The sequence below is a fragment of the Pteropus alecto genome, unplaced genomic scaffold (genome assembly GCF_000325575.1).
Source record: "Pteropus alecto unplaced genomic scaffold, ASM32557v1 scaffold3, whole genome shotgun sequence".
Classification (NCBI taxonomy): Eukaryota; Metazoa; Chordata; class Mammalia; order Chiroptera; family Pteropodidae; genus Pteropus; species Pteropus alecto.
In genome coordinates this window covers 56,551,791-56,575,796 of record NW_006442484.1, presented here as the reverse complement: position 1 = coordinate 56,575,796, position 24,006 = coordinate 56,551,791, and the positions used below count along the sequence as shown (strand labels likewise).

The following is a 24,006-nucleotide window of genomic DNA, read 5'->3' as shown; positions in this document are numbered from 1 at the left end:
TAAAAATAAAGGCTTATAAAGCACCCTGCATATAGTAGATATTCAGTAAATGGCAGGTTCTATTATTATGTTCAAACATATAAATAATAAGTAGAATTGTTAACATATACCTTGTTCTCCTGTCATTTTTGAATCAGGCAATTCATTTCTCTCTCAATTACAAGGCTGCGAATTCCCCAAGAGCACTGAATGTTAGTCATCATAATAATCTAGGCTCCAACTTTCTTTTTTTCTCTTTTTGCCTGAAAGACAAATTTTCTAAGCCAACATCTTTTACAAAATCCACTGTATAAATCAAGCAAAGAAGAAGATCTGATATGGAGTATACATGTATGATTTATCACTTCTTGTTTAGTTTTAATCATAAAAGTAACACATGCTTAATTATTTAAAAAAAGTTTAACAATCTCAAAGAATTAAAGTAAAAGTGAAAATATCCACAGCCAGCCCCTAGTCTCATTTCTCCAAAGATGATAATGAGATGTTGACATGTTCCTTCCTACGCCTTTTTCTATGTGTAGAAAGTATAATGTTCATTATTTTCTCCCACAGATTACATGAATTATACTCAGGCGAGAGCACTGTATTTTTATTTCTAATTGCTAGCTTGCGCGAATTAATTTTTTTTAATTCAAAGTAGCATTTAGTATATTTATGGGCCTATGCCGGTTAGTCCTAAAGAAATGCCAGGAAAGTCCCCACTGTCTAATGTTTTGAAAACCCCAAATACATAGTCGTCTTTTTCTGGAGTTTCTTTTATATTAGTGTAAATATATTTCCTGGAACCCAACTTAGTCTTCATTGGCTTTATAATCAGTTTTGGTCATTTCTGTGAAATTAATAGGAGGATTTTTATTTTCTGTTTTTATCAATTTACCATTTATAAGCTTTAAACTCTCCCAACACCCCCATGAGGCAACATAGAAAACTCATATTTATACAGAGTGCTTTACAAGTTATAAAGCTCCTTCTCAATTGTTTGGCATGCTCCTCACAATGACTCTGTGATGAGTCGCAAGCATTATTATCTCTACTGACCAATAGGGAAATTAAAATAATGAAGATTAAAAAGTGATTTGCCTAAGGCTACACAGTTGGTAACAGGCACAAGCCCAAGTCCCATGACTTGATATAGAGTGCTCTCTGGCAATTGTCTAGAATAAGTTAAGCCTTCACAGACATAAAATATGGTTCAGAAAATATACTCAGAATTTGTAGACAAAAACTTGCCCTTAAGAAGTATTTTCTTTTGATTTAAAGTTAGGACAAGCTATATATACCTGCAGCTAACTTTTAGCTACTTTGTTTTAAGACGAATGTATTATTAGTAACATAAATAGAAATGGAACACTAATCATTTTATCTATTGAGAATCTATACCTCACTTCTCTTTTAACAAGAACATTTTTGTGATGAGAGAATTTAATGCTTACTGAACAAGGAAGGCAGGCAACTCTATTCATTTGAATTTGTTCATTCTGGCAAAAGGAATAGCATAAGGATATGTGAGAACCATGACTTTAGCAAGACAATTTTAAAAAATAGGCTTGATTGTTCAGAGCAGCCTTAGGTTTACAGAAAAATTGAGTGGAAAGTACAGAGGGTTCCCGTCTACTCCCTTAGCCTCTCCTTCCCCTGCCACAGAGTTTCCCCTGTTGTTAACATCTTCTATCAGTGTGATACCTTAGCTACAATTGATGAACCAATAATATACTATTATTAAATAAAGTCTGTAGTTTACATTAGGGTTTACTCTTTGTGTTATGCAGTTCTGTGGGTAATCAATTGCAGATTGCCAATAAAAACGTGAATGAAAACATTTTACTCTATAATTGAAGACAATTGCTTCATATCAAATGTTGAAGAAATATCAACATTTGAGTGAAATATGGTTGCAGGTGGTTAAAAATAAAAAGTAAAACATGTCTAAAATTGAGAAGTTAGGAAGGAGCTGGTATATCAAAGACAGCGGGTATCCTGACTATACCACCTTGGGCCTGCCTCATTGTTTTACCCAAGTGAACTTATAAGTGCCAGCATCTACATCTTTTGCCTCATGGCTAAAATGATAAGAACTGGTGTAAAAATACTCCAGCTCCCAAAGCCCTTAGGTAGATAACTCTAACTCACATGTCTACACTGGTTCCCAGCCCATCCTGACCAATGGCTTGATAACACACCCTTTATTGGATGCCTTCTCTTCCTTGTCTCACTTACCCTTTCCCATAACTGTGTTTTTTGGGATCAACTCCCAATTATACTTCTTGCACTAGCATCCTTGTCTCAAGTTTAGCTTCTGGAAGAATCCAAGCTCAGAACAATTGCTGGTTACATGTTTTTTCAGAATCCCACATCCCCTTTGGTTACTACTGCCACCCCCTTTAAGGCTCCTGAAACTTCTCCATTTACTTGTCCTGGGACCTATTATTCTCTTCCTGCAGTTGCCAGGTCATTGCGGCCAGAGAATATCTGATAAATCCTTTGCAATACAGAAGAAATTAATTAAATGTAGTGTTAACACTCCCTCCTGTATTTGCATTTTAGAAAAGATCCTTGAGAAAAGAACTCAGAGGAGCAACTGACTAGTTGTGAAATCTCAGATTGAGTGCCACCTGAATGGAAGAGGTTATTTTAAGCAAGCCTTCTCACGTCCTTTTAACTCTGACCGCTATTCCTAAAATCACTTGGGAGAAAAAGAGCAGATGAACTAGTCACTCTTTAGTGACAAGTTAAATTTAGAAATTAGATCAAAGGGCAATAGAAGAGAAATTTGAAGGAAAGCCAAGGAATTTAGCATAAAGTAGCAAAAAGAATAAAACGGCATATTCATTGATTCCAAGACACCTTTTTTCTCTCTCATTTTAAATCTCTGAAATCAAATTGCATTTTATAATCAATGGCATCTCTTAATTGCTGTTGTAAAGTGGCAATCATGATGTCATTGTCATTGCCTGTGATGTGAAATTGGGTCATAGCTATTCGTGTCATTGTCATTTCAGTTGAATTATGTGACAACACATGTTAATACAATACCTGTTGAGTTTAATTGCTGTTTAAAGTGTTGTCAGTATAACACTATGATTCAGGATTGAGACAGATAGTTACAATGGATATAGAATGGGATGAGAACAAATCAGCAAGGTATAAATTTGATATTTATTAAGCAAATTGTCACTGAATAGAGGACCCTAAATTCCACATTTTTTTGGAAAGCAACAATAAAGTGCTCTACAGGATGTAAGAAAGAAAAAAAGATACAAGTAGAAGAAGTTGTATTATATTTCATTAATGAGATTCATGCAAAGGGATTGCCTATCATATACAAAACAACAGTGGCAAGAGAAATTGCCAAATTCCTCACAATAGATGAATGAAATCTCAAAACAATAGCAACCTGGAGTGAACAAATTGTGCATTGCTCAGGATTACCATTCAGATGTACAGTATCCATTTATCAGAAACTTCCTGTTGATTTTGAATAGACTATAGTTAACTCCCAGTATGATGCCATTGAAGAAAAATTTAAATATGTGCTTACTCAGATAGATAATGATAGGGAAAGGGGGTTGGTTTTCTTTGACAAGTCTTAAAATTACACTGTCAATTGGAAAGGATCTTTAAAGTGATCAAGAGTATAAGTTTGGGTGTGATAAGCAGTGCATCATTGTAATCTTATGCCTAACTGCCAATTGCTGAAGTTTCCTCTAAATTTAATTTAAACCATAAAACAATGTCTCAGAATAAGAACTTCTTTGTTATTGGTAGTGAACCAAATAGTATGGGTGATGGTTAAGCTGATAGAGGACTGGTTAGAAGTACTCTGGGATAGTTATCTGGGAATGTATTACATATTCTAGTCTTGATGGTTTTATGGACATGTATCACAACAGTTAAATAATGATTTCACCTGAAAGTGTAGTGATGCTGTTTTTAACCATGATGGCATGATTAGGTTATTACAACCCCTTGATGCTTCAGACAGCAAACTATTTGAGGACAATTTACAGAAGGATAATGAGTCTTGGTTCTTGTGTAAATACTTTCTATTGAGAACTTTGGGTAAAATCAAGAAAATGCCAGCATCAAAACTTACAAAATAGAGGCAATAGTTGTGCTCACTTTAAAGAAATGCTACATCATCGACATTCTTGATGGCTCAGGGCACGCCATTTTATGGAAAAATATGGATGCCAATGAATTGAAGTTAAGACAAGTTGAATTCTAAATATATGAAGAAGTTCTAGGAATACATTAACCAATTTATTTCACGTATATTTAGCCTTGTATATGCACAATAGTGATATGTGATTTAAAATATTTGTATGTTGAAATAAATCAAGAATTCTTTAAATAAGGATAAAATTAAAATTCTAAGTGATAAAAAGAATAATATAATAGTTTATATTTTTGCTTCAAGGCAAAAAGCATTGTTAGAGATAAAGGTTAGTTCACAGTAATGAAATAATTGACTTACTAGTAATATAACAAATCTGAATGTTTTTGACAGAGCCACAAAATTTATTTGCAAAATAAATTTTAACATGCTTCTTTCAATAATTGATAAAATTAACTAGGCAAAAAAAAAAATCAGCAAAGATGCAAAACTCTGAACACTTGACTTATGACAGAGTCAGCCCAGCAGAGCAATAGCAAAAGAACAGAATGTTTAGTAAATATCATTGCAAGTGAGTATCCATACAGAAAAAAAAGTGAAGGGGACTTCTCATTTTTAACAAGATCCAAAGGAATTAAAGTCAAAACTGTAAAGATTTTAAAAGGTAATATAGGAAAAAAACCTCCATGATGTCAAGTTAGGGTAAATTTTCTTAAATCATAAAAAGCCCTCGCCATAAAGAGAAATGGAATAAATTCCACAAAGAAAATAAATTTGACTTCATTACAATTCAAGACTGCTATTCATTGACACTATGAGAAAGCGAAAAGACAAGCCACAGAGTAGAGGATATGTGTAATACCTATATACATAAGAGAGACAGACTCACAGGAGAAAATGGGCAGCTTCTCTTCCTCTGTTTTCTCTTTCTTCCACCAATAAACACTTAGGGATGTTTTTGTTTTTTGACTTTTTTTGTTGTTGCTTTTTATTTTTGAGGTCTACATACATGGTAATAACTGAAAAGTAAACATGAGCGCATCTTTGATACTTATAAAAATAAACAGTGCTAATTTGGTTTTGAATCTATAGTCATCAATTTTCCATAAGATGTTTTTGTCTCATATATGTAAATAAGGGACTAAGTTAGAAAAAATATAAAAGGAAAGCGAAAAGATAGCCTGGATGAAAACAATGGTGATTCTTTCCTTTTAAAGGGAGAAACAAATAATTTAACCTTACGAAACATGGGGAGAAACTGAATCTGAAAGGGAAGGTAAAAGTTCAAGTACGAAAGGAAAATGAAAAATACACACAGTAGAATACCACACGATTTCACTTATATACGGTATCTAAGGAACAAAAAGAACAAACTAATCAAAAACAGACTCACAAATATAGTGGACAATTTGGTGATAGAAGGGAGGGGGTTTGGGAGTCTTGGAGAATGGGGCAAAGTTTAAAGAAGTACAAATTAGTAGTTGATAGTTGGGCATGAGAAGCATGGAAGAGGAAATGTAATTAGCATTAATATGATGGCTAAGTGGAGGGCCAGGAGAGGGAGGAAACAATTGGGGGGATCGTTTTATGAACATTATAGATGTCTAACCAATGTACTGTATACTTGAAACTAATTTAAATAAATAAATTTATTTTTTTTAAAAAGTACACACAGTGGAGATGGGAAATATTGAAAGATAGTATCCAAAGCATGAACAACAAAGAACTTCTATAACAGTGACAGAAACAAAGACAAATAATGGTGTTTTGGGGGTTCTTGGTGAAACTCCTGATCTTGAATGGGGGAGATTTTCAAGTTTACATAAATAACAGAGCCTCCAAATTAGTCCTAGAAGACCTTAATTTTTATTAATACAATATTTTAAAAACAAAGGCAACCTGAGAAAACATAGCTTTCCTCAGGGAGTTGAATAGAAGGCATATGGGGAAAAAAAAAATCAATGAATGGGAAAATTAACAACAGGAACAAATTCTAACTAGAAAGAATCTGAAATTCTCAGCATGTAGAGATAAGAAATTTGGAATCCCTGCTTATAAATAGGATCATTTTAATTTCTTTACCTTATGAGTTTCTGTCAAGTCATTTTTCCCCCCTTTTGGAGCTTTCTCATTTAAGGAGGGAGGAGTTTTGAAGGCTGTAGAATATGAAATAGCAGGAACTCAGATACTTGGTGTTAACCTTAGTTCTATAAATAGAAGTGCTAATTAATAAGAATCATCTAATAAAATTGTGGCAATAGTTAAGGCCATAAAAAACTGACAACCATTAACCTCATTTTTTTCCTAGAAAGACCCTTTGGTTTACCAGTCTGTATAATCTACTTTTGATTAATTGTTAATTTTCCACTTTGTGGATTGTTATTTTATTTTTGCTGCTATTAACTTTTGGGGAATTTCATAGATAATTAGCAGCTCCTTCAGAGAGAAGGGCAGAGGAAACTAAATAAATGCATTTATCTACATTTATTATGCTTCCTGGTAATCTTGCCTTGGAAAAAGTCTAATAACAAAGAAGTTTAACATTATGGCTAAAATAATGATGTTGTTTGAATCAGTCTCATAAACTAAGAAAACATAGACATTTAAGAGGCCCAGCAGATAAAGTAAGTGAGTGATTGGGACACTCAGTGGTGCACAGAAGGCAACTATGGGTAGTACCTGCTTTCTTTAAAGAGATTACTATATTTTAACTTACACAATATACCTAATGGTTGAATAGGCCCACAGGCTACCAGTTTACAGTACCTGCACCATTTGTTTAAGTAATTTAAAAAAGTATATTCTTAGATGTCATAAAAATCTTGTTGCTGAAATGTGTGATAGAGGTTCACTCTAGTATGCTGATATAGTTATGAGCTAGTTGACATGAACATCACCAAACAGGGACCAAAGTGTTAACAAGTGAACAGCTGGGACCACCTTGGTTCACGATAATTTATAAAGTGGTAATTCTTTTACCTAAGCCCTACCCTAAGCCTACCATAAACTGATCTTCTTGAGTGTGTGTGCAGGGTCTTTCCTACAGAGATGCTCAAGAACTATTTTTAATTATTAAAAATGATTTTTGAAGACAGAGCAATATGCCACATAAGAGGCTTACATTTGCAATGTAAGTTCTTGTAGCTTTATAATAGATTGTTGGAACAAATCCTAATTAATTTTATATATTTATTAGATTATTTTGAATCTGCAAATAGTGATTTTTCTTTATGATATATATATTTAAGTGTTTATGTTGTTTCTTCAGGGAAAATTTCATGGAAATCCAATGCATGTAGCTGTGGTTATTTCAAATTGTTTAAGGGAAGAGAGGAGAATATTGGCTGCAGCCAACATGCCCGTTCAGGTAATATTTTCTGAACTTTGATCTTGTTATCACCTTGAGCTCAATTATTCTGAAACAGAGATTCTTACTTTCTTTCAAACCGTCTTTAACCTATGTTAGTGGTGCCACCATCCTTCCAGTCACTTGTAATCAAGGTCTAGGGATCATCTTTGAGTAGATCCTTTTCTCTGCTTCCTTACTGAGATAATTACCAAGTCTTTCCAGAGTTTTTTTCTAGAATTCTATCTATACCTTCTTCTCTTATTTTCACTGGTCACACTCTGGTCCATGGTCTTGCAACATCAGTTCAGGAATATAGTAACCACCTCCTGGTTGAATTCCTAACTACCACATGAACTCTGCTTCTCTCAGTACACTTATCTTCAGGAATTGATCTTACTCAGAAGTCTTCAGTAGCTCCTGATTTCCAACCCTACAAGTCCAAACTACACCACAAGCAGGGATTTTGCCTTACAGAAACTCCATAAATCCTTGCTTGTCAATTGCTTGGATAAATTTGCCCTTCCATATTTTAGATTATATTTTATCTCACTATTCTCATGAATTTAGAACTTCTGTCAAATACAAGTAGAGGAATCAATGAAATCCTTCATGAATATTTTTCAATTAGTCCTTATATTAAAAAAGAGTATGTAAACAATCAATTTTCCAAATGGCATCTTCCATAATTTAGTAAATCATTCCACAATATTTATTTTTGGAGGTCCAAGAAAAGTATCTTTTTTATCTATTAAAAAATTTCAGGTTTAGTTATGGTCAGGTTATGGTTGTTTTAGGAGAAGTATGAAGTTTTAACAATTTACTGTTCTTATTTTTTAGGTGAGGAAGGATGGTATTTTTATCTAACTTTAAATCTAAAGCATAGTAAGTTTCTAAAGCAAATGTAGTTTGATTCACTGCTTTGGGGGTAAAATTAAGATGTTATCACTAATTATTCTCATATATATTCTCCTATATATATTCTTACCTGTCCTTTTTTGTATTTCTCTCATCTCTCATCATTTTAGTGTATATGTGTATGTGTATTGTTCCCTTCAAATGTCAGATATCAGTTAAACTAGAAATATTAGTTATTTGAGTAAATGCTCATCAAAGTCACTTTGTAAATGATCTTCCAGTACCACATATTATCACAAAATAAGCACTGGTTTGTTACTTTCAAGTACATAGACAAATAATGGAGGCTAAAATGAGAGAGAGGGAATTACATAAAGACTACAATCTGAAGAATGTCATGTAGTTGAAAGAATACTTGATTGACAGTCAAAGACATGGCTTCCGCTTGAGGTTCTACTACTGATTTGCTGTGGATCTTAGCCAAGTCATGAACCCCTCTAACTGTAGCTCCCACCTAGTTGTAAGGTAAACTGGTTGTTGACTTCTCTAACTCTCATTTTTAGTTATCTGGGTAACTTTATATCTAAGAAATGCTCAATGTCAGATTATTAGAGTGACCAAGAAATAGTGTTTGGAGAAGCTAGGTAGCCATTCTATTTAACAAGGCTAATATTTTTATGTATTCTTTAGTAAATGCTCTTTTTTCTAGTGTAAAAATATATCTCATCCTTACAAATTCATCATCCCTAATTCTGAATTTAAGTCTAACTTAATGTAGTTTCACTATACTAACTTTTAAATTACATGTATTCTATAGCATTTCAAAAGTAATATAAGTTTATTATAGAAAATTAGGAAAAAAATTTTTAAAACAAAATCATTGTAATTTCACTATTTAAAGAAAATGTGCTTGTAACATTTCGATGTGTGTGTTCTTTCAATTCCATGTATTTGAGTTTACATGTCTCTCTCTATGCATATATTTACAAATATATACATATATAAGCAACATAGATCATAAATATATGGTATTTTTCATAATTTTCTCTGTTTCTTAACAATTTAGCACTACTTGTGTGTCATTAAATATTTTTCTACAACATGAGTTTTAAATGATTATAGAGTATTTCATATCATATTGAGTCAAACCTCAGTACAAAGTATGCTACGTATGTACTACAAAGTATATTACATTTATTATAAACCTTTACATCAACATTATTGAAATTTCAAGACATTCTTTTTCCAGGGACCTCTGGAGAAATCCTTACAAAGTTCTTCAGTTTCAGAAAGACAGAGGAATGTGGAGCATAAAGTGGCTGCCATTAAAAATAGTGTTCAGGTGAGTGATCTTATAGGTATCTAGAAAGGCTGGCTATTATCTCCATACAACTATTTATGCAGCTTTCTCCTATGTGGCCAAAGTTAATGCATACAAAAATCATAAGGCAGAGTGTTAATAAGTGTTTCTCACACACTATGTTTATATCAGATAAGATTTCTTTGGAAGAAGCTTTTTAACTTCAATTATTGGAGACTGGGGCTTCCCCACCAGACTCCATCACTGGGAAGCTATGTGCCTTGGGCAAGTAAGTTATTTCACATCTCTGAACCTCTGCTTCTTCATCTGTAAAAGTAAGGATAACCACCATCATAGGATTTTTGTGAGGCCTGCATGAGATAATAGATAAAAAGCCTTTAGTCTTAATCTTGACACTTAATATCTATTATGTCTCAGCAAAAAAAAAAAAAAAAATCAGCAAGTTTGGAGAAGAGACAGAAACAAACAGGAGACACAGAGGAAGCATAGATTTTTTTTTTTCTAAGAAGTAGAGAGGGAATAAAACTTATACTGAATTGTCTTAAACTGCAGTAGATTAAAATGGAGACTTTAAGCAAAATGATAATTGGTACATTAATACAAAATTATTTGGAATTAAAAGGGAAAAAGTATCCATAGTCTCAGATAAAAGAGGTATTAGTAGCATCATTTTGAACTAATTGAGAAATGAGAGGCAAGATGCTGAAAGAGTTCCAATAAGGAAGAAAAAATGAAAGAGCAAATTCAGTCTGGTTCTTCCAGCATTATTCGACTTTCATGGGAATTAGCTCTTTAGAAATGTAGGTTCTATATAGTTAGCTTAGGATATTGCTGAAAACTGGAAGCACCAAACAGTGTATTTTGAAATACTGAGGATGTTGTTCCATTGATAATGCTTAACTGTAACAATTGAGTATGTTTTCTTTTGTAAAAAGATGACAGAACAAGACACCAAATATTTAGAAGACCTGCAAGATGAATTTGACTACAGGTATAAAACAATTCAGACAATGGGTAAGTTTTTGTCTCATTTATAATTCTACATAGAGACATAAAAACAACATGATTAGGGTTTCTTCTTTACTGACAGAATTGATAAATTGATCTACTTGCCTAAGTGAGTTTTTAAATTTTTTCGAAGGAAGATTTCAAGGAAGGAGTATTTATTTTGCTTCTTCCTTTTTCCTCCACATATATATGGAGAAAAATATATTATATATGTTTATATATACATATTTTTACCAACCAATTCTAAGTAAATTATTTAAAGCTAATGAGCAATCACTCCTACTTTGGCATACAGCTCCAAAAACTAAAAACATTCTCCTATACAAGCAAAATGCCATTGTTACAACTAAGAATAGTAATAATACTTGCCTAATATGATCAGGAAATTACTAATATCTTCCCTAAGTAAGTTTTTAAATATAACTTTTTAAAATTACAAAGTACAAATGTGATTCACTATAAGAAATTGGAAAATGGACAGTTTTGCAATTCGTCTACAAATTTCCACTGTCTACAGATAAACACTGTCAAAATGTTAGTATATTTCCTTCCAGGCTTTTTCCTATATGTTCAAATACATACATATTTATTTATTTGCTTAATACTGAAATCATGTTGCACAGAGTTTTGTGTGTTGCATTTTGAGGTTTCATTTTAAGAATTTCCTTATATAAAAAAATCATCAAAACATAATTTCAATAATTGTATAAATGTCAAAATGTAAGGACAATGATTCATTTGACTATCTCTTTGTGATTAAACATTGAAATTGTTTACAATTAGATGTCTTTTAAGAAGTAGAGGAAAGAATGAGACTATTTGCTAGGTTTAAGATTTGCAAGTAATAATGGATCATTTAAAGTGTGTTGCTGTTAGTGAGACAATTGGAGAAATACTAGTTAGGTCTAGAATAATTAATAGGATTGTATCAGTATAATTTACTGGCTTTGATAATTGTACTAAGCTTATGTAAGACATTAGAGGAGCTAGATGAAGGATATATGACAACTATTAGTTTTGCAACATTTTATAATTCTAAAATTATTTAAATATAATTCTTAAAAATTGGATATAAATTTTTCATTTACAGAATCATCTTTAACTATTGAAATGTTAGCTTAAATTTTATCTAGAAGGCAGTATGGATGACTGTGGTCAAATGCTTAAATTTTTTATTTAAGGTTTAAAAGAGAGAATATTAGGAAAACTGTTTTCCCCGACATAGGTGAGGAGTGACATGTTCTGGCATCTTCAGGATGTCTTGACTCCCATGAAATGTCCTTTCAAATGTTCATAATTGTTTTTCTATATAACTTTTTCCTTAAGAAGATATGGCACAAACATTAGATTATCATTAGATTATCAAAGGAGTCCTTGATTCTAAAAAGATTTCAAACTGCAAAGGGGTCCGTGATTCTAAAAAGATTTCAAACTGCAAATTTAATCAAGCATTACGGTTCATTGAAAGCAGCCTCATCTCATATTTCACATGTGAACTATTAATTTTAAGAATTAGAATATAACAAAATACATTAAACAACAGAATTTTTTTTCAATTTAATATATTACGATTAGAGTCACTTTTGTATCTTTTAGTACTCCATGAGCATTATGAAGAATAAAAATGATCATTTTACCACTTAAATCGACAAGTATTTATTTTGTTGTTTATAAGTGAAATGAAATGAAAGATACATGAGAAACAAGTTACATCCTTGCTAGTGAAGACTGGAAAGTATTAACTAATGAAACTTCGAGTTAATCAAATGCTATATAAGTAAGATTTTGCTACATGTGGGGTCCAGGAGTTAGTGAATTTGTGAATTAAGACAACCAGGAATGACTTCAGTGGTATTTTGAAGAGAAATTTGGCACAATGTTGTTCTGGGGCCTCTTTTTCACAGTTACACAAATCAGATCAGCATTTCCAGCCTTCACTTTTCATAAACATGAGTGGTTGGTAGAAACCATCACTTGCTATATTCCAATAAAGTTTAATGTTTAAATTAAATAATACGATTTTTACTGCACATCTCCTATTTAAGAGGATAGTCAGACCTTTTTATTAATTTGCATCTCTTTTTTCACTTCTATTTTACTGTGAAACTAGCCCATTTTGCAAAGAAAAAGGGAATGCAAAGGATTTAGTCTTTATTATTAGTTCATGAGACCAAGTAGATAAAACTATGACTCTATTAAGCAGTTTCTTAACTCCTGGGTATAAGGTAAAGCAAGAAGAAGGTGGGCGAAAGCATCGGGAGGAGTCAAATATGATTTAATCATGAGCACAAAGGGAGAGCCCCCCCTTCTTTTATTACTTATGCCAATCAACCGGAATTATCAATGTAGAGGTCTCTAATAAGGAATCTATTACAAAATTTTTTTTTTACCTCCTCTCTCCCCACCCCCAAAAGAAACATGGTGTGAAGAATGGTCTTCTCTCAAGGTCCGTAAAATAGAGAAGTCCTTTCTGGTGTGCTTGTGCTTATATATAATCCTTCCTGACAAAATGAACAGACTTACATCCAAGCTCATCTCTAATGGTCCCATTTAAACTCTTGCATTTTAGGATCTTAGGAGGGTGGGTTGCAGCAGATTTGGCTTTCAGGTCAGAGAGCTCTGTCGTGAAAACTCTAAATCTGATCTTTTTCTTCTTAGATCAGGGTGACAAGAACAATGCCCTAGTGAGTCAGGAAGTTTTGACTCTGCAAGAAATGCTCAACAGCCTCGACTTCAAGAGAAAGGTAAATGAACTTTAACTTGGTCTTTTGCCTGTTTTTCTCCTTTTCCTACATTAAGTTTTGCTGAAAAGAATCCAACTCTTGGATTTTATTTGTTCCATTTACACTTAATAAATAAACAGCAATGTTTTTAGAAAGAGAATTGTTCACTATGCTTCAAGTTTACAAAACTGGAACTCTCTAGAGTCTATTGATTTTGCTTATGTGGTACATTACTGTAGCTACCATTAATATCACGGTGAACATTTCACCCAATTTTTATTTGCCGCTATTTTAGCCACAACTTTTAGTTGCTATACTCAATATACTGAGATGGGTTCTACTACATATGGACAATTAAAATAAAAATAAGTGTTCCAGTTCCTGAAAAATGACATTGTGCTAAGTAATTTCCTAGATTTCAGGATAGTTTATTGATAACTGAATATATTCAATCCAACTTTCTACCAAGGAGAAGAACTTTTTTCTGGTTCATTGAAATATTTTAAAAGAGGAGAAACATCCGTTTTTCACTTTTCTACATCTCCTTGAAAATAAATGCTATTGAAATTTAACCAGTCACTGATAAATCAACACTTTATTTCTAAAAGTTCAGCTTCATTTTTTTATGCAAGGACTGTGTGAACAAAAATAAATGTAAATTTTATTTTACTTTAAATTATAAACTTAAACAGTTATATGTCAGATTTTAAACATGCAGATAGTTAATACAAGATAAACTTAGTTTTTAGGTGTAATAAATTTTTACTATACATTTTATGCATGCCATCTTATTCAATTATAAGAATAAGATTTTAAGGAGAGAAGGAACCTTGGAAATATTTTGGTCTGTTCTGATTGTATAGATCAGAAGGCCAAGTTCCAGCAAAGTTAAATAGTTTGTCCAAATTCACACAGCTTGTGGCAAAGCCAGGGTGGGAATTCACATCTTCTAATTCCTAGGCCTTTAAATGTTATACTTCTTTACTATGCCTCCCAAAACCCAGATAAAGTACTAATAAAAATTAACACAGCAAGTCTCAAATTTTAGTCAGTGTATTTTAAAATAAATGCATACCCATATTTATAAAAATATAAATTCATTTTACAAATGTCTTTTTAAAATACAGATATATGGCTTTATGACTACAAGGTTCAATGTTGTCACAGGAGTTAAAAATTCAACATATATATGCTAAACAATATTATGAGAATATTAAGACTTATTAAGAGACTATTAACTGTAGTCATGCTTTTTCTTCATTATATTATTTAATTGTAATTATTGTTTGAAAAGGCAGTGCTATGGCAAATAGAAGGTAGTATTTGGTAAAATACTTGGTCAAAATTTTAACCAAGCCTTTATGTCTCAGATCAGACAAATTGTTTTATAGGTTGATTTATGAGTGACTTTGGTTGCGTCTCACGAAAATCTTTTCAGTAGTCATCTTTGTTTTTAGGAAGCCCTCAGTAAGATGACACAAATAGTAAATGAAACGGACTTGTTGATGAACAGCATGCTAATAGAAGAGCTGCAAGACTGGAAAAGGCGACAGCAAATCGCATGCATTGGAGGTCCACTCCATAATGGGCTCGACCAGCTTCAAAATTGGTAAAACGAATTTTAGTTTCTAGTGAAAACCACAGGAAGTACAAAACTTTAATGTCTCTCAGCCAGAGAATGCAGCTTAAAACGGAACATCAGTTTATTCAGCTTATCGACGATTTATGAGCAGGAAGATCTCTACAGTTGAAAACAAATAGATATAATTGTATATATGTTCTTAATTTTTATTCTTTTGGGGAAAAAAAGAAAGCATCTATAAAAGTCCATGGAATGCATAAGAATTGCTTAATTTTCTCATATATCAGTCTTAAAAGACTCATGAAGTTTTAAAACCAGCAATAAATATGCTTTCTTTAAGGACATTAGATATACTAGCTTCAAAAGCTTGAAAAAAGATATCTCAATTTTAAAATGTGTGTTTAACATGTCAGAGTTAAACATTACTTTGTGTTTTCAACAAAGCAATTTATTTTTGTATTTTAATGAAAAGTCTTAAATGGCTAGTGCAACATGACATCTTCTGTCTATGTATGCACACATGCAATCATATATAGATACAATACTTAGTATTAGAAGAAATAAAATGTTGATAGGGTTTCCCCCTTTATCAATGCAAAAATAAAACTATCTGATTGAAAGAAAAATTAGAAAATATAAGGAAAAAAGAGAAATGCTCAGCTGAAATCTAAAATTGTTTTCAAAGGGTACAATTCAATACAATGAAAATAAGTAGTAACTGAAGATTCTTGCACAAAAAGTTCTGCCCTGCCAGGCATAGTAGGAAATTGGGCCCTTTTTAAAATATGTTGATTTTCCTTGGGGAAATAATTGATTCTCTAACCTTACTGTACTCTGTTGTTATGAAAACAGGATAAACAACAAAAAGGGCAATTTAGGAGGAGCTGACAGTTCTTTCCACAAAGTTATGTGGGGGATACACCTTTTAGTAAAAAGAGCTGCTGTCAGCACCAAAGGGACTTACCAATTCTGTTGAGACATTCTGCCTCCTCTGTAGTTGGATGCCCCTTCTGTGTCCATTTCAATCTTCCTCTTCCCTAGACTTCAGGCCCAAGTTCCCAGTTTCATTTTCAAGGTGAGATCAACACATAGTGAGTAAAACTTCAAGCAGATATCTGTATACTTGAAACTAATTAAATTTTTTTAAAAATCTCCATTGATAATTTTTGGCTAATACCTAGGACTTATGAAAAACATATATGGGGGATGGGGTCCATTTCATATTATTTTTCTCCAGTATTCTTATACATAACATTCTTCATATTACATTTTTAAAGTTTTAAGTTTGCTCTTTCTTTGACCTTTAGTGAGTACCAGATTCTTAACATACATATGTTTAACAGACTTTTAAACAAAGTATAATTAAAAGGAATTTCTTGTAACTGAAGGTATAAATTAGAAAACATTGACAACATTTAACATTGTATTATGCATCTTAGAAAAAAATGGATTAAGAAAAATAAAAAACTGTCACTAAACTTTAAAGGAATTAAGTGGTTAATTAGTTTAATATTTTAATAGTTAAGGTTAAATTTTGAATAGTTAAAATAGTAGATTAAGTGGAAAACCTATCTGTGATTTTCAACAGCTTTACACTGTTGGCAGAAAGTCTGTTCCAACTCAAAAGGCAATTGGAGAAATTAGAGGAACAATCTACCAAAATGACATATGAAGGTGATCCCATCCCGATGCAAAGACCACATCTGCTAGAAAGAGTCACCTTCTTGATCTACAACCTTTTTAAGAAGTAAGTGTTATCCCTTTAAATGCTTCAGGGCAGCCTTAGTCTTGTGGAGTTGTAGGGATACCTTGCCTGGCTGGGTTTTTTGTGTTAAGGTGAGAGTGTTGTAGGGAAGTAAACAGTGAGCCTCCCGGCGGAAGTAAATAAAGCTCCAGGGAGTTCCAGAAACATTCCTACTCTTCACTTTTCAGCAATACTTCCAGCCCCTACAACTGACTCAGTTTTCCATATCACTCACTTAAAGTTAATTTTTCAACATTTTAGAAAGAAGATTTCAAGAATTTCTTAGGTACTTGTCCACAAAATAAAGGGTAGAGAACATCTTTATGTTTATAAGCTCATCTAAAAAAAAAAAAAATACTAGTGTATACCAGAAATCCTAATATCTAGTCAAAACAGCATGAAATTAACTTTCTATTTTATGTTTTGTATGACTGGGACTTTCATTCTTGACTCAATTATAATAATTAAGAATTAATTACTGCTGGTACTTAGGGATATTCTTTAGGCATTTTCCCATCTCCTGGTAATTATGAGAAGTCTTTGGAAAGACTTGAGCTTAATGGGGGTTTGAATGTCTTCTAAGTATAGGAAATTTGGACCTTGTAAGAGGACAGCATCCTGTTCTTCTGTGGTTTTCAGTTTGTCGATATTTTCAGTGTTTTCAAATGACTCTATTTTCTTTTAATCTAGCTCATTTGTGGTTGAACGACAGCCATGCATGCCAACTCATCCTCAGAGGCCGATGGTACTTAAAACTCTCATTCAGTTCACTGTAAAATTAAGGTAGGCAGAATGTGTTCTAACATTTTATATATTTATGGAGCCACAGCTACTGCATCATAAGCCTAATTTCTCACATTGTGCCTTTCATTCAACTATTCTTTACTGAGCACCTTCTTCATCTCCAGCATAAACACCCTTAGAAATGTTCAAATGAAGGCCCTGTTTGTAGAGTAGACAATGAAGATGAGGACACAAGGGATATTACCATGAAAGTATGAAATCACAGCATCAAGCAACATGGGAATAATTGCTGAAAAGGTTGAAGTTGACTTGAGAGAAGACTGAAGAAACTGGAAAATACTTGGTGGTCATGGTGAGGCAGGGCCTCGAGGGAGGAGCAGAGAGAAAGGAGAGCCCGACTGCGAGAGAGTAGGACTATGGAGATAATGACTTCCCAGATCTGTTGTATAAGCGTGTGGAGCAGGGAGAGAAAGAACTGTGAAGACAGATCGGGGACATATTATAGAAAGCTTTAAATATCCTGTCCAGGAAATGCAGTGGCACATTTTCCCCCCTGTGACTACACACAATTAGCTTACTGGATTTTTTGCAAGAATGCTCAACACCACATTTTTCACCACGATATACTTACTAAGTACCTGATTTAAAAACAGATGTTTTGTGTTACTGTTGCTTTATCTATGTATTTGATTCTTTTTATTAGCGTGAGCAACCAAAATGTATAGTTTTCCCTCATGACACTTAAAATAATGAGTTTGAATTTAACCTTTCAAAATTTTTCACCATGCTTCAATCTCCAAGGCCCCAAAGCCTGAGATTCCTAATCACTACATCACCTGTGGAAAAATGAAATTCCAGACTAGTCCAAGAGACAATGATGTCATGGTAGATGTTGATTTAGGGTCCCATGACAAGATCCCTCATCACGTATCACTATTGGGACTCCATTTTTATTTTATTTTTTCAGTTTTAAGATATAATTGACATAAACACTGTGTAAGTTTAAGATGTACAGCATAATGACTTGACATACATAAATTGTGAAATGATGACCACAGTAAGTTTAGTTAACACCCATTATCTTGAAATTTCATTTTTAAAGGGAAGGCATTCGTCTTCATTTTGCATTCACAAACCCTATTTGAAATTCATGACAATTTCCTTTGTGTGAATTTTACACCAAGACTTAAGCATCAGATTCCCTTTGAAAATTTCATGATTTTCAAAAGTTTATTCTTCATCCCACATCTCTATTTAACCCAGAACTTGGTAACACCAAAGAGAAAGTGGATAGAAGGGTGATGGACATCCCACTTTTCCTTGAGACACCCCCATAAATGATATGTTAAATCCAATATGCTTTCTGAGACAAAAAGGGATGACTGCTAAGTTTAAGAGGTCCCTGAATGGGCACCATATTGCATATTTGAACTGATTGCAAGAGGCAAAGACCATTTGTCCCTGGTTTGGGTGTTTTGCCCTTCTCTTCCACCTGACTTTTGCGTCCCAATTTTTCTCTCTTCCACCTGTTCCCCACTGTCTTAATAGAAGATCCTTTACTTAATGTTCAAGATTTCCCCTTAAAACCTTCTCTACGATAGCATTACATCCTCCTATTTCAAAGGGAGGGGTGACATGGGACTCTCTTCAGTTATGACATCTTACAGTGAATCAGATCCTTCCAGAAGTAGGATAGAGAAGAAGACAGAGAGGGAAAACATCTTGCCTTATTTCATATGACCTCCTCATCTATCATTACCAAAAACTACATACTTATATTCCAAACCTTGAAACTAATCCTGTGCTTAGTACAGGAATTTTTAATTTTTTAAATTTATTTTATTATTAAAGTGTACAGTACTTTGGTTAGACATTTATGTAGTTTGTAAAATGATCCCCCTAATTGCTTTTTCTCTCCTCTGGCTCATCACCTAGCCATTACATTAATGCTAACTGCATTCTCTATGCCGTGCTCCCCATCTCGTGACTATCTATCAACTACTAATTTGTACTTCTTTAACCCTTCACCCTATTCTCCCAGCTCCCCAACCCACCTCCCCTCTGGCCATCACCAGATTGTCCTCTATATTTGTGAGTCTGTTTTTGATTAGTTTGCTCTTTTCGTTCCTTAGTTTCCTCATATAAGTGAAACCATATGGTATTTATCTTTCTCTGACTTATTTCACTCAGCATTATAACCTCTAGGTTCATCCATGTTGTTGCAAATGGTAGGATTTCATTTTTTCTTTAAGGCTGAGTAATATTCCATTGTATGTATGAACCATAACTTCTTTATCCAATCATCCATTGATGGGCATTTAGGTTACTTTCATACCCTGGCTATTGCAAATCGTGCTGCCATGAATAAGGGTGTATAGATCTTTAGGAATTATTGTTTTGGTTTTCTTTGGCTATATATCTAGAAGTGCAAATGCTGTGTCAAAAAGTATACTTATTTTTAATTTTTTGAGAAACTTCCAGACCATTTTTCATAGTGGCTGTACCACTTTGTACAGGACTTTTAAAGAATCTTGGCTACATTCTACCCACCCTTATGTTTGGGCTGTCTATAATATGATTATATTTCTCTAAGGCAAATCAGTTGCTTATCACCATTCTCTATATTCTATTTGGCTAGACTTTTTCATTTTACATAGCCATGTCCACACTTTTTCCTTCCTCAATCCTCACTACACCAATACCCCAGGACCTAAATCTGTACTGGTATATATGAAGAGCTCAATATATGCTGAGTGAATAAATGAGTTTTGGGATGAATGCATGAGTAAATGAATGAGTGATTAAATTAATATCTCTAAAACGATACTGAACCTACAGAGAGGGTATGTTAGAGGCTACAGCTTGGAGAAGTTCGGGGAAGCAAACAAAAAAAAGGACTGACACTAGAAAAAGTACTAAGGAAATTGTTATCTTGACCTTTAATCACTCGTTTGCTTGAACTTAGGTCTTTTTAAAATTATGAGAATTTTTACTGTTACTTAAATATATGTTTAAAGATTGCAAATGCATTTGAATGGGAATTTTCCATATTCTACCAGAGTCCTAGTTTTTCTCAGTATTTTTACATAAAATAGTTATCATCGAAACAGTTAGTTTTACTAAGCTTACAAAATGTGTTTTTATAATAGAGAATAAAATTGAGCCATATTAATAGACATGCAAGTGATATTTCTTAAATTTATACATTTAACTCAAATCTGGACTTTAGCCAAAATATAAAGCTATTTTTCTGACCTAGTCAACGTGTTATTCATCACATATCAACTGAAGCAATATGGAAACACTTCTCAAATGTTTGTCAATATGATATTAAGTGGATGATGTCAATATTACTAACATAACAAACTGAAGAAGAATTGAACATTTTAGAAACACAATAATATATAACTGTAGATAATGTAATAATGAATTTGATTTATATGTATATGTTATAAATATATTTAAATCTTTAAATATAGAAAGACTTTTAGCGCTTTTAATTGTTATCTTTGATTCTTTATTTATTTGTCTTTCCAGACTACTAATAAAATTGCCAGAACTCAACTATCAGGTAAAGGTGAAAGCATCAATTGACAAGTAAGTATCAAATTTCATTTGAAACAGAAAAATCTAAAACTTTTAAAAAAGAATTGTCTTTATAGAACAGTTTTAAACTTTTAAATTTACTTATCTTAATATTACATATCAATGTACTTCAAATATTTGGCTTTGAAGTGCAAACATTTAACAGAACTCCAATGAAGATTTATTTTTAAATTTTTCTATGAAGATTTGAAATGAAATTCTATATAGTATCCTCTAAAGTATCATTGAAAGATTTTACTAGGTCTATTTAACTTTTTTTTAAAAGAATCTTCTTGGTTTTACAGGAATGTTTCAACTCTAAGGTAAGACATTTACTTTAGAATTTTTTTGCTGTTCTCATAAATATATATTACCTGAAATCATGTAAATAGCTAAGATTTTTTCTCTAGCAATCGAAGATTTGTCCTTTGTGGAACCCATGTCAAAGCCATGTCCATTGAAGAATCTTCTAATGGGAGTCTCTCGGTAGAATTTCGACATTTGGTGAGTAAATTTACACAGTAAAATTATACAAACTTTTTTCCCCCATATCAGGCACATCTTTATTAATAGGCCTTATAACTCAATGTGTTTCAGTCTTTAGTGTTTCTTATGTGAGATTAAGGGCCATATTGAGGAAAACAAACAAACAAACATGTCATTATTGAAGAATTAAAAATGGTAAAAGGAACACTGAACCTAAACTCAGAAGGTTGGAGTTCTTAACAATGGTGATATAGTACCTAACTCTATATAGTAAGTGGTCAATATATTTTTATGATAATGACAGAAGTCATTTATCTTATAATGGATAGACATTCTCAGTTTCATCTTTTAAAATCTCCCCAAGAGATGATATTCAATAATATGTCTGAGTAAAGACACTGTCATTTTAGAATTAGCTGTGAGGCGGCGGAGGCGGGAATAGGATGTTCCAGGGTATGACAGTTGCACACAATTTGTCTTGGCATGTCTAGAAAGCTTCTGACCGAGCCTCATCCTGTTGCTTCTTGTTTTTACCACTTCCTCTTAACCTAGAGTTCTCATCCTGCTTTCTTTCTAATTCTTTGTTTAGTTCTTAGATTCCCAAAGACTCTATTGCTTTTCTTACCAGAAACATGTTACTCACCTGGTTTGTTAATGTTCAGGAAGAACCTCACCTGAATTTGGGACACCACTGAGTCAGCCTCAGAAGGTCTATTTTCTAAAAACTATAAATTCTACATTAACAGAAGGATATCTGCATACACAAGCTTGTGCTGGTTTTTATTTTTGGTTTTATTTTTGTGTGGTTTTCAGTACTGAAGAGTACATTTCTTTGTAACTTAATCCCTACCATGTGAGACTGCTAAATAAATAAAATATGTTGACGAATCATATATTATACATCCTTAGAACTAGCACGTTTTTTTGCTTAGGTTTACTCCATATCCTCAATAATGGGAGATGTTTGCTAATAAGTAAAGCAGTAAGAGGGCCTTAACTTAGAGATGTCTGTCTCCCAAAAAAGTCACGTGGAAAGGGAGGATAATGAACATACCAAAAAGAGGTTAGGTCTTCATTCCAGCAGGTAGAATATAGAAAATAACAAAATCTGTTTTTACAGTGCTCTTCTAGTTTTAAAGCATTTTCATGTATTACCTTTTGCATAATTTCAATTGCTTTTTAATGCAAAGGAAATGTAGAAAATTAGAGAAGCAAAATTTCAAAAATTAAAAATCACCTATAATCCCATCACCTTGAGGTAACACCAGCAACATCCTTATTTTTGTTTTTATTCTTTTTTCATATATATATATTTTTTTAAAGTGTGATCAGATTATACACAGTATATAATTTATTTTCTGCCTTTTTAAAAAAAAAATAAGTAATCTATATCATGAATATTTTTGTGTCAGTAAGTCTCCTTCTCCTTTAATGCTATCTAGTACTTACTGTGCCATGTGGCATCCTGCCCCATCATTTATTTTCCTGTCCTCTGGGTTAGACTAGGTTTCACGGCGACTGGGGATCTCCACAGCTTAGCTCAGATGATACTTTGCAGGTACAAAGGAGTGCTGTATAAATTCTAAAACATCCCAGCATGATTTCCTTTTTCCAAAATGTTGGTTGAAAACACAGTCTTAATGGTATGCCAACTTGCTTATTTATCTCAATGAAAGTTTCTAAACTGGTTTCCCATAATGTGAAACAGGAAAGCTCCTTCCTACTGAATGTGGGCAGCTCTGTCAGGTTTCCATGAGTTAGAAGATATCTGGGTTACTGTCAAAATTCCGGCCAAGAAAACCACTACAATAGATACAACTAACTTGATATTTAGCTGATAATACTTTTCTATCTAAACACTATTGTTTTCTTTTACAAAGCAACCGAAGGAAATGAAGTCCAGTGCTGGAAGCAAAGGAAATGAGGTAGGAATCATTTTCTCCAAAGAAGTTTTTCTAGGAAGTAATTCTATAATATCTTATTATAGATATTATAGAACTTCCCTTTATATTTTTGCATAAAGTCAAAGTCATGTTTCTCTGATCACAAATATAAAGCTTAATAATTGCAGACAGTGTAAGAAATTTTGTTTTAAAAAGGAAAAAGAAATTGCATATAATAACACCCTCCTAAGAAAATGACTGTAAACATTTTGGTTCATATCATTCTAGACTTTTATCTATGTATATATTACTTTAAAATATATGAATATGTACACATTTTTTCATAATCTTGCTTTTTTCATACAGCAATTATTTAAAGATGTTATGAAATATCTTTAAATCACTCATTTTCCTCAGATAAGAAATCTCAAACATATGTGAAAAACAGTCTTATTATTTTATGGTGTCAATTACCTTGCTTTTATATCTAAGGTTTGCATTTCACTGCATAAATTGATTAAAAATACAAATGGATATAGTTTAAGTGTTTGCATTTGAGTAAGTAAATAATAGAGTGATCAAATCCTGGGTTGTAAATGGTCTTGGAGATAT

General features: G+C 32.7%; 1 protein-coding gene across 1 annotated transcript in view; it reads left to right on the top strand.

Annotated features, from left to right (window-relative positions):
• The window catches only part of STAT4 (signal transducer and activator of transcription 4), a 104,844-nt gene that overhangs the window by 60,560 nt on the left and 20,278 nt on the right, over positions 1–24,006 (top strand). The window contains exons 5-15 of the mRNA XM_006921295.2: positions 7,383–7,481; positions 9,568–9,660; positions 10,575–10,653; positions 13,306–13,391; positions 14,828–14,979; positions 16,541–16,699; positions 17,387–17,479; positions 20,978–21,037; positions 21,331–21,348; positions 21,436–21,529; positions 23,392–23,436. Coding sequence (XP_006921357.1) covers positions 7,383–7,481; positions 9,568–9,660; positions 10,575–10,653; positions 13,306–13,391; positions 14,828–14,979; positions 16,541–16,699; positions 17,387–17,479; positions 20,978–21,037; positions 21,331–21,348; positions 21,436–21,529; positions 23,392–23,436 — 978 coding nt within the window. The remainder of the gene's footprint in view (positions 1–7,382; positions 7,482–9,567; positions 9,661–10,574; positions 10,654–13,305; positions 13,392–14,827; positions 14,980–16,540; positions 16,700–17,386; positions 17,480–20,977; positions 21,038–21,330; positions 21,349–21,435; positions 21,530–23,391; positions 23,437–24,006) is intronic.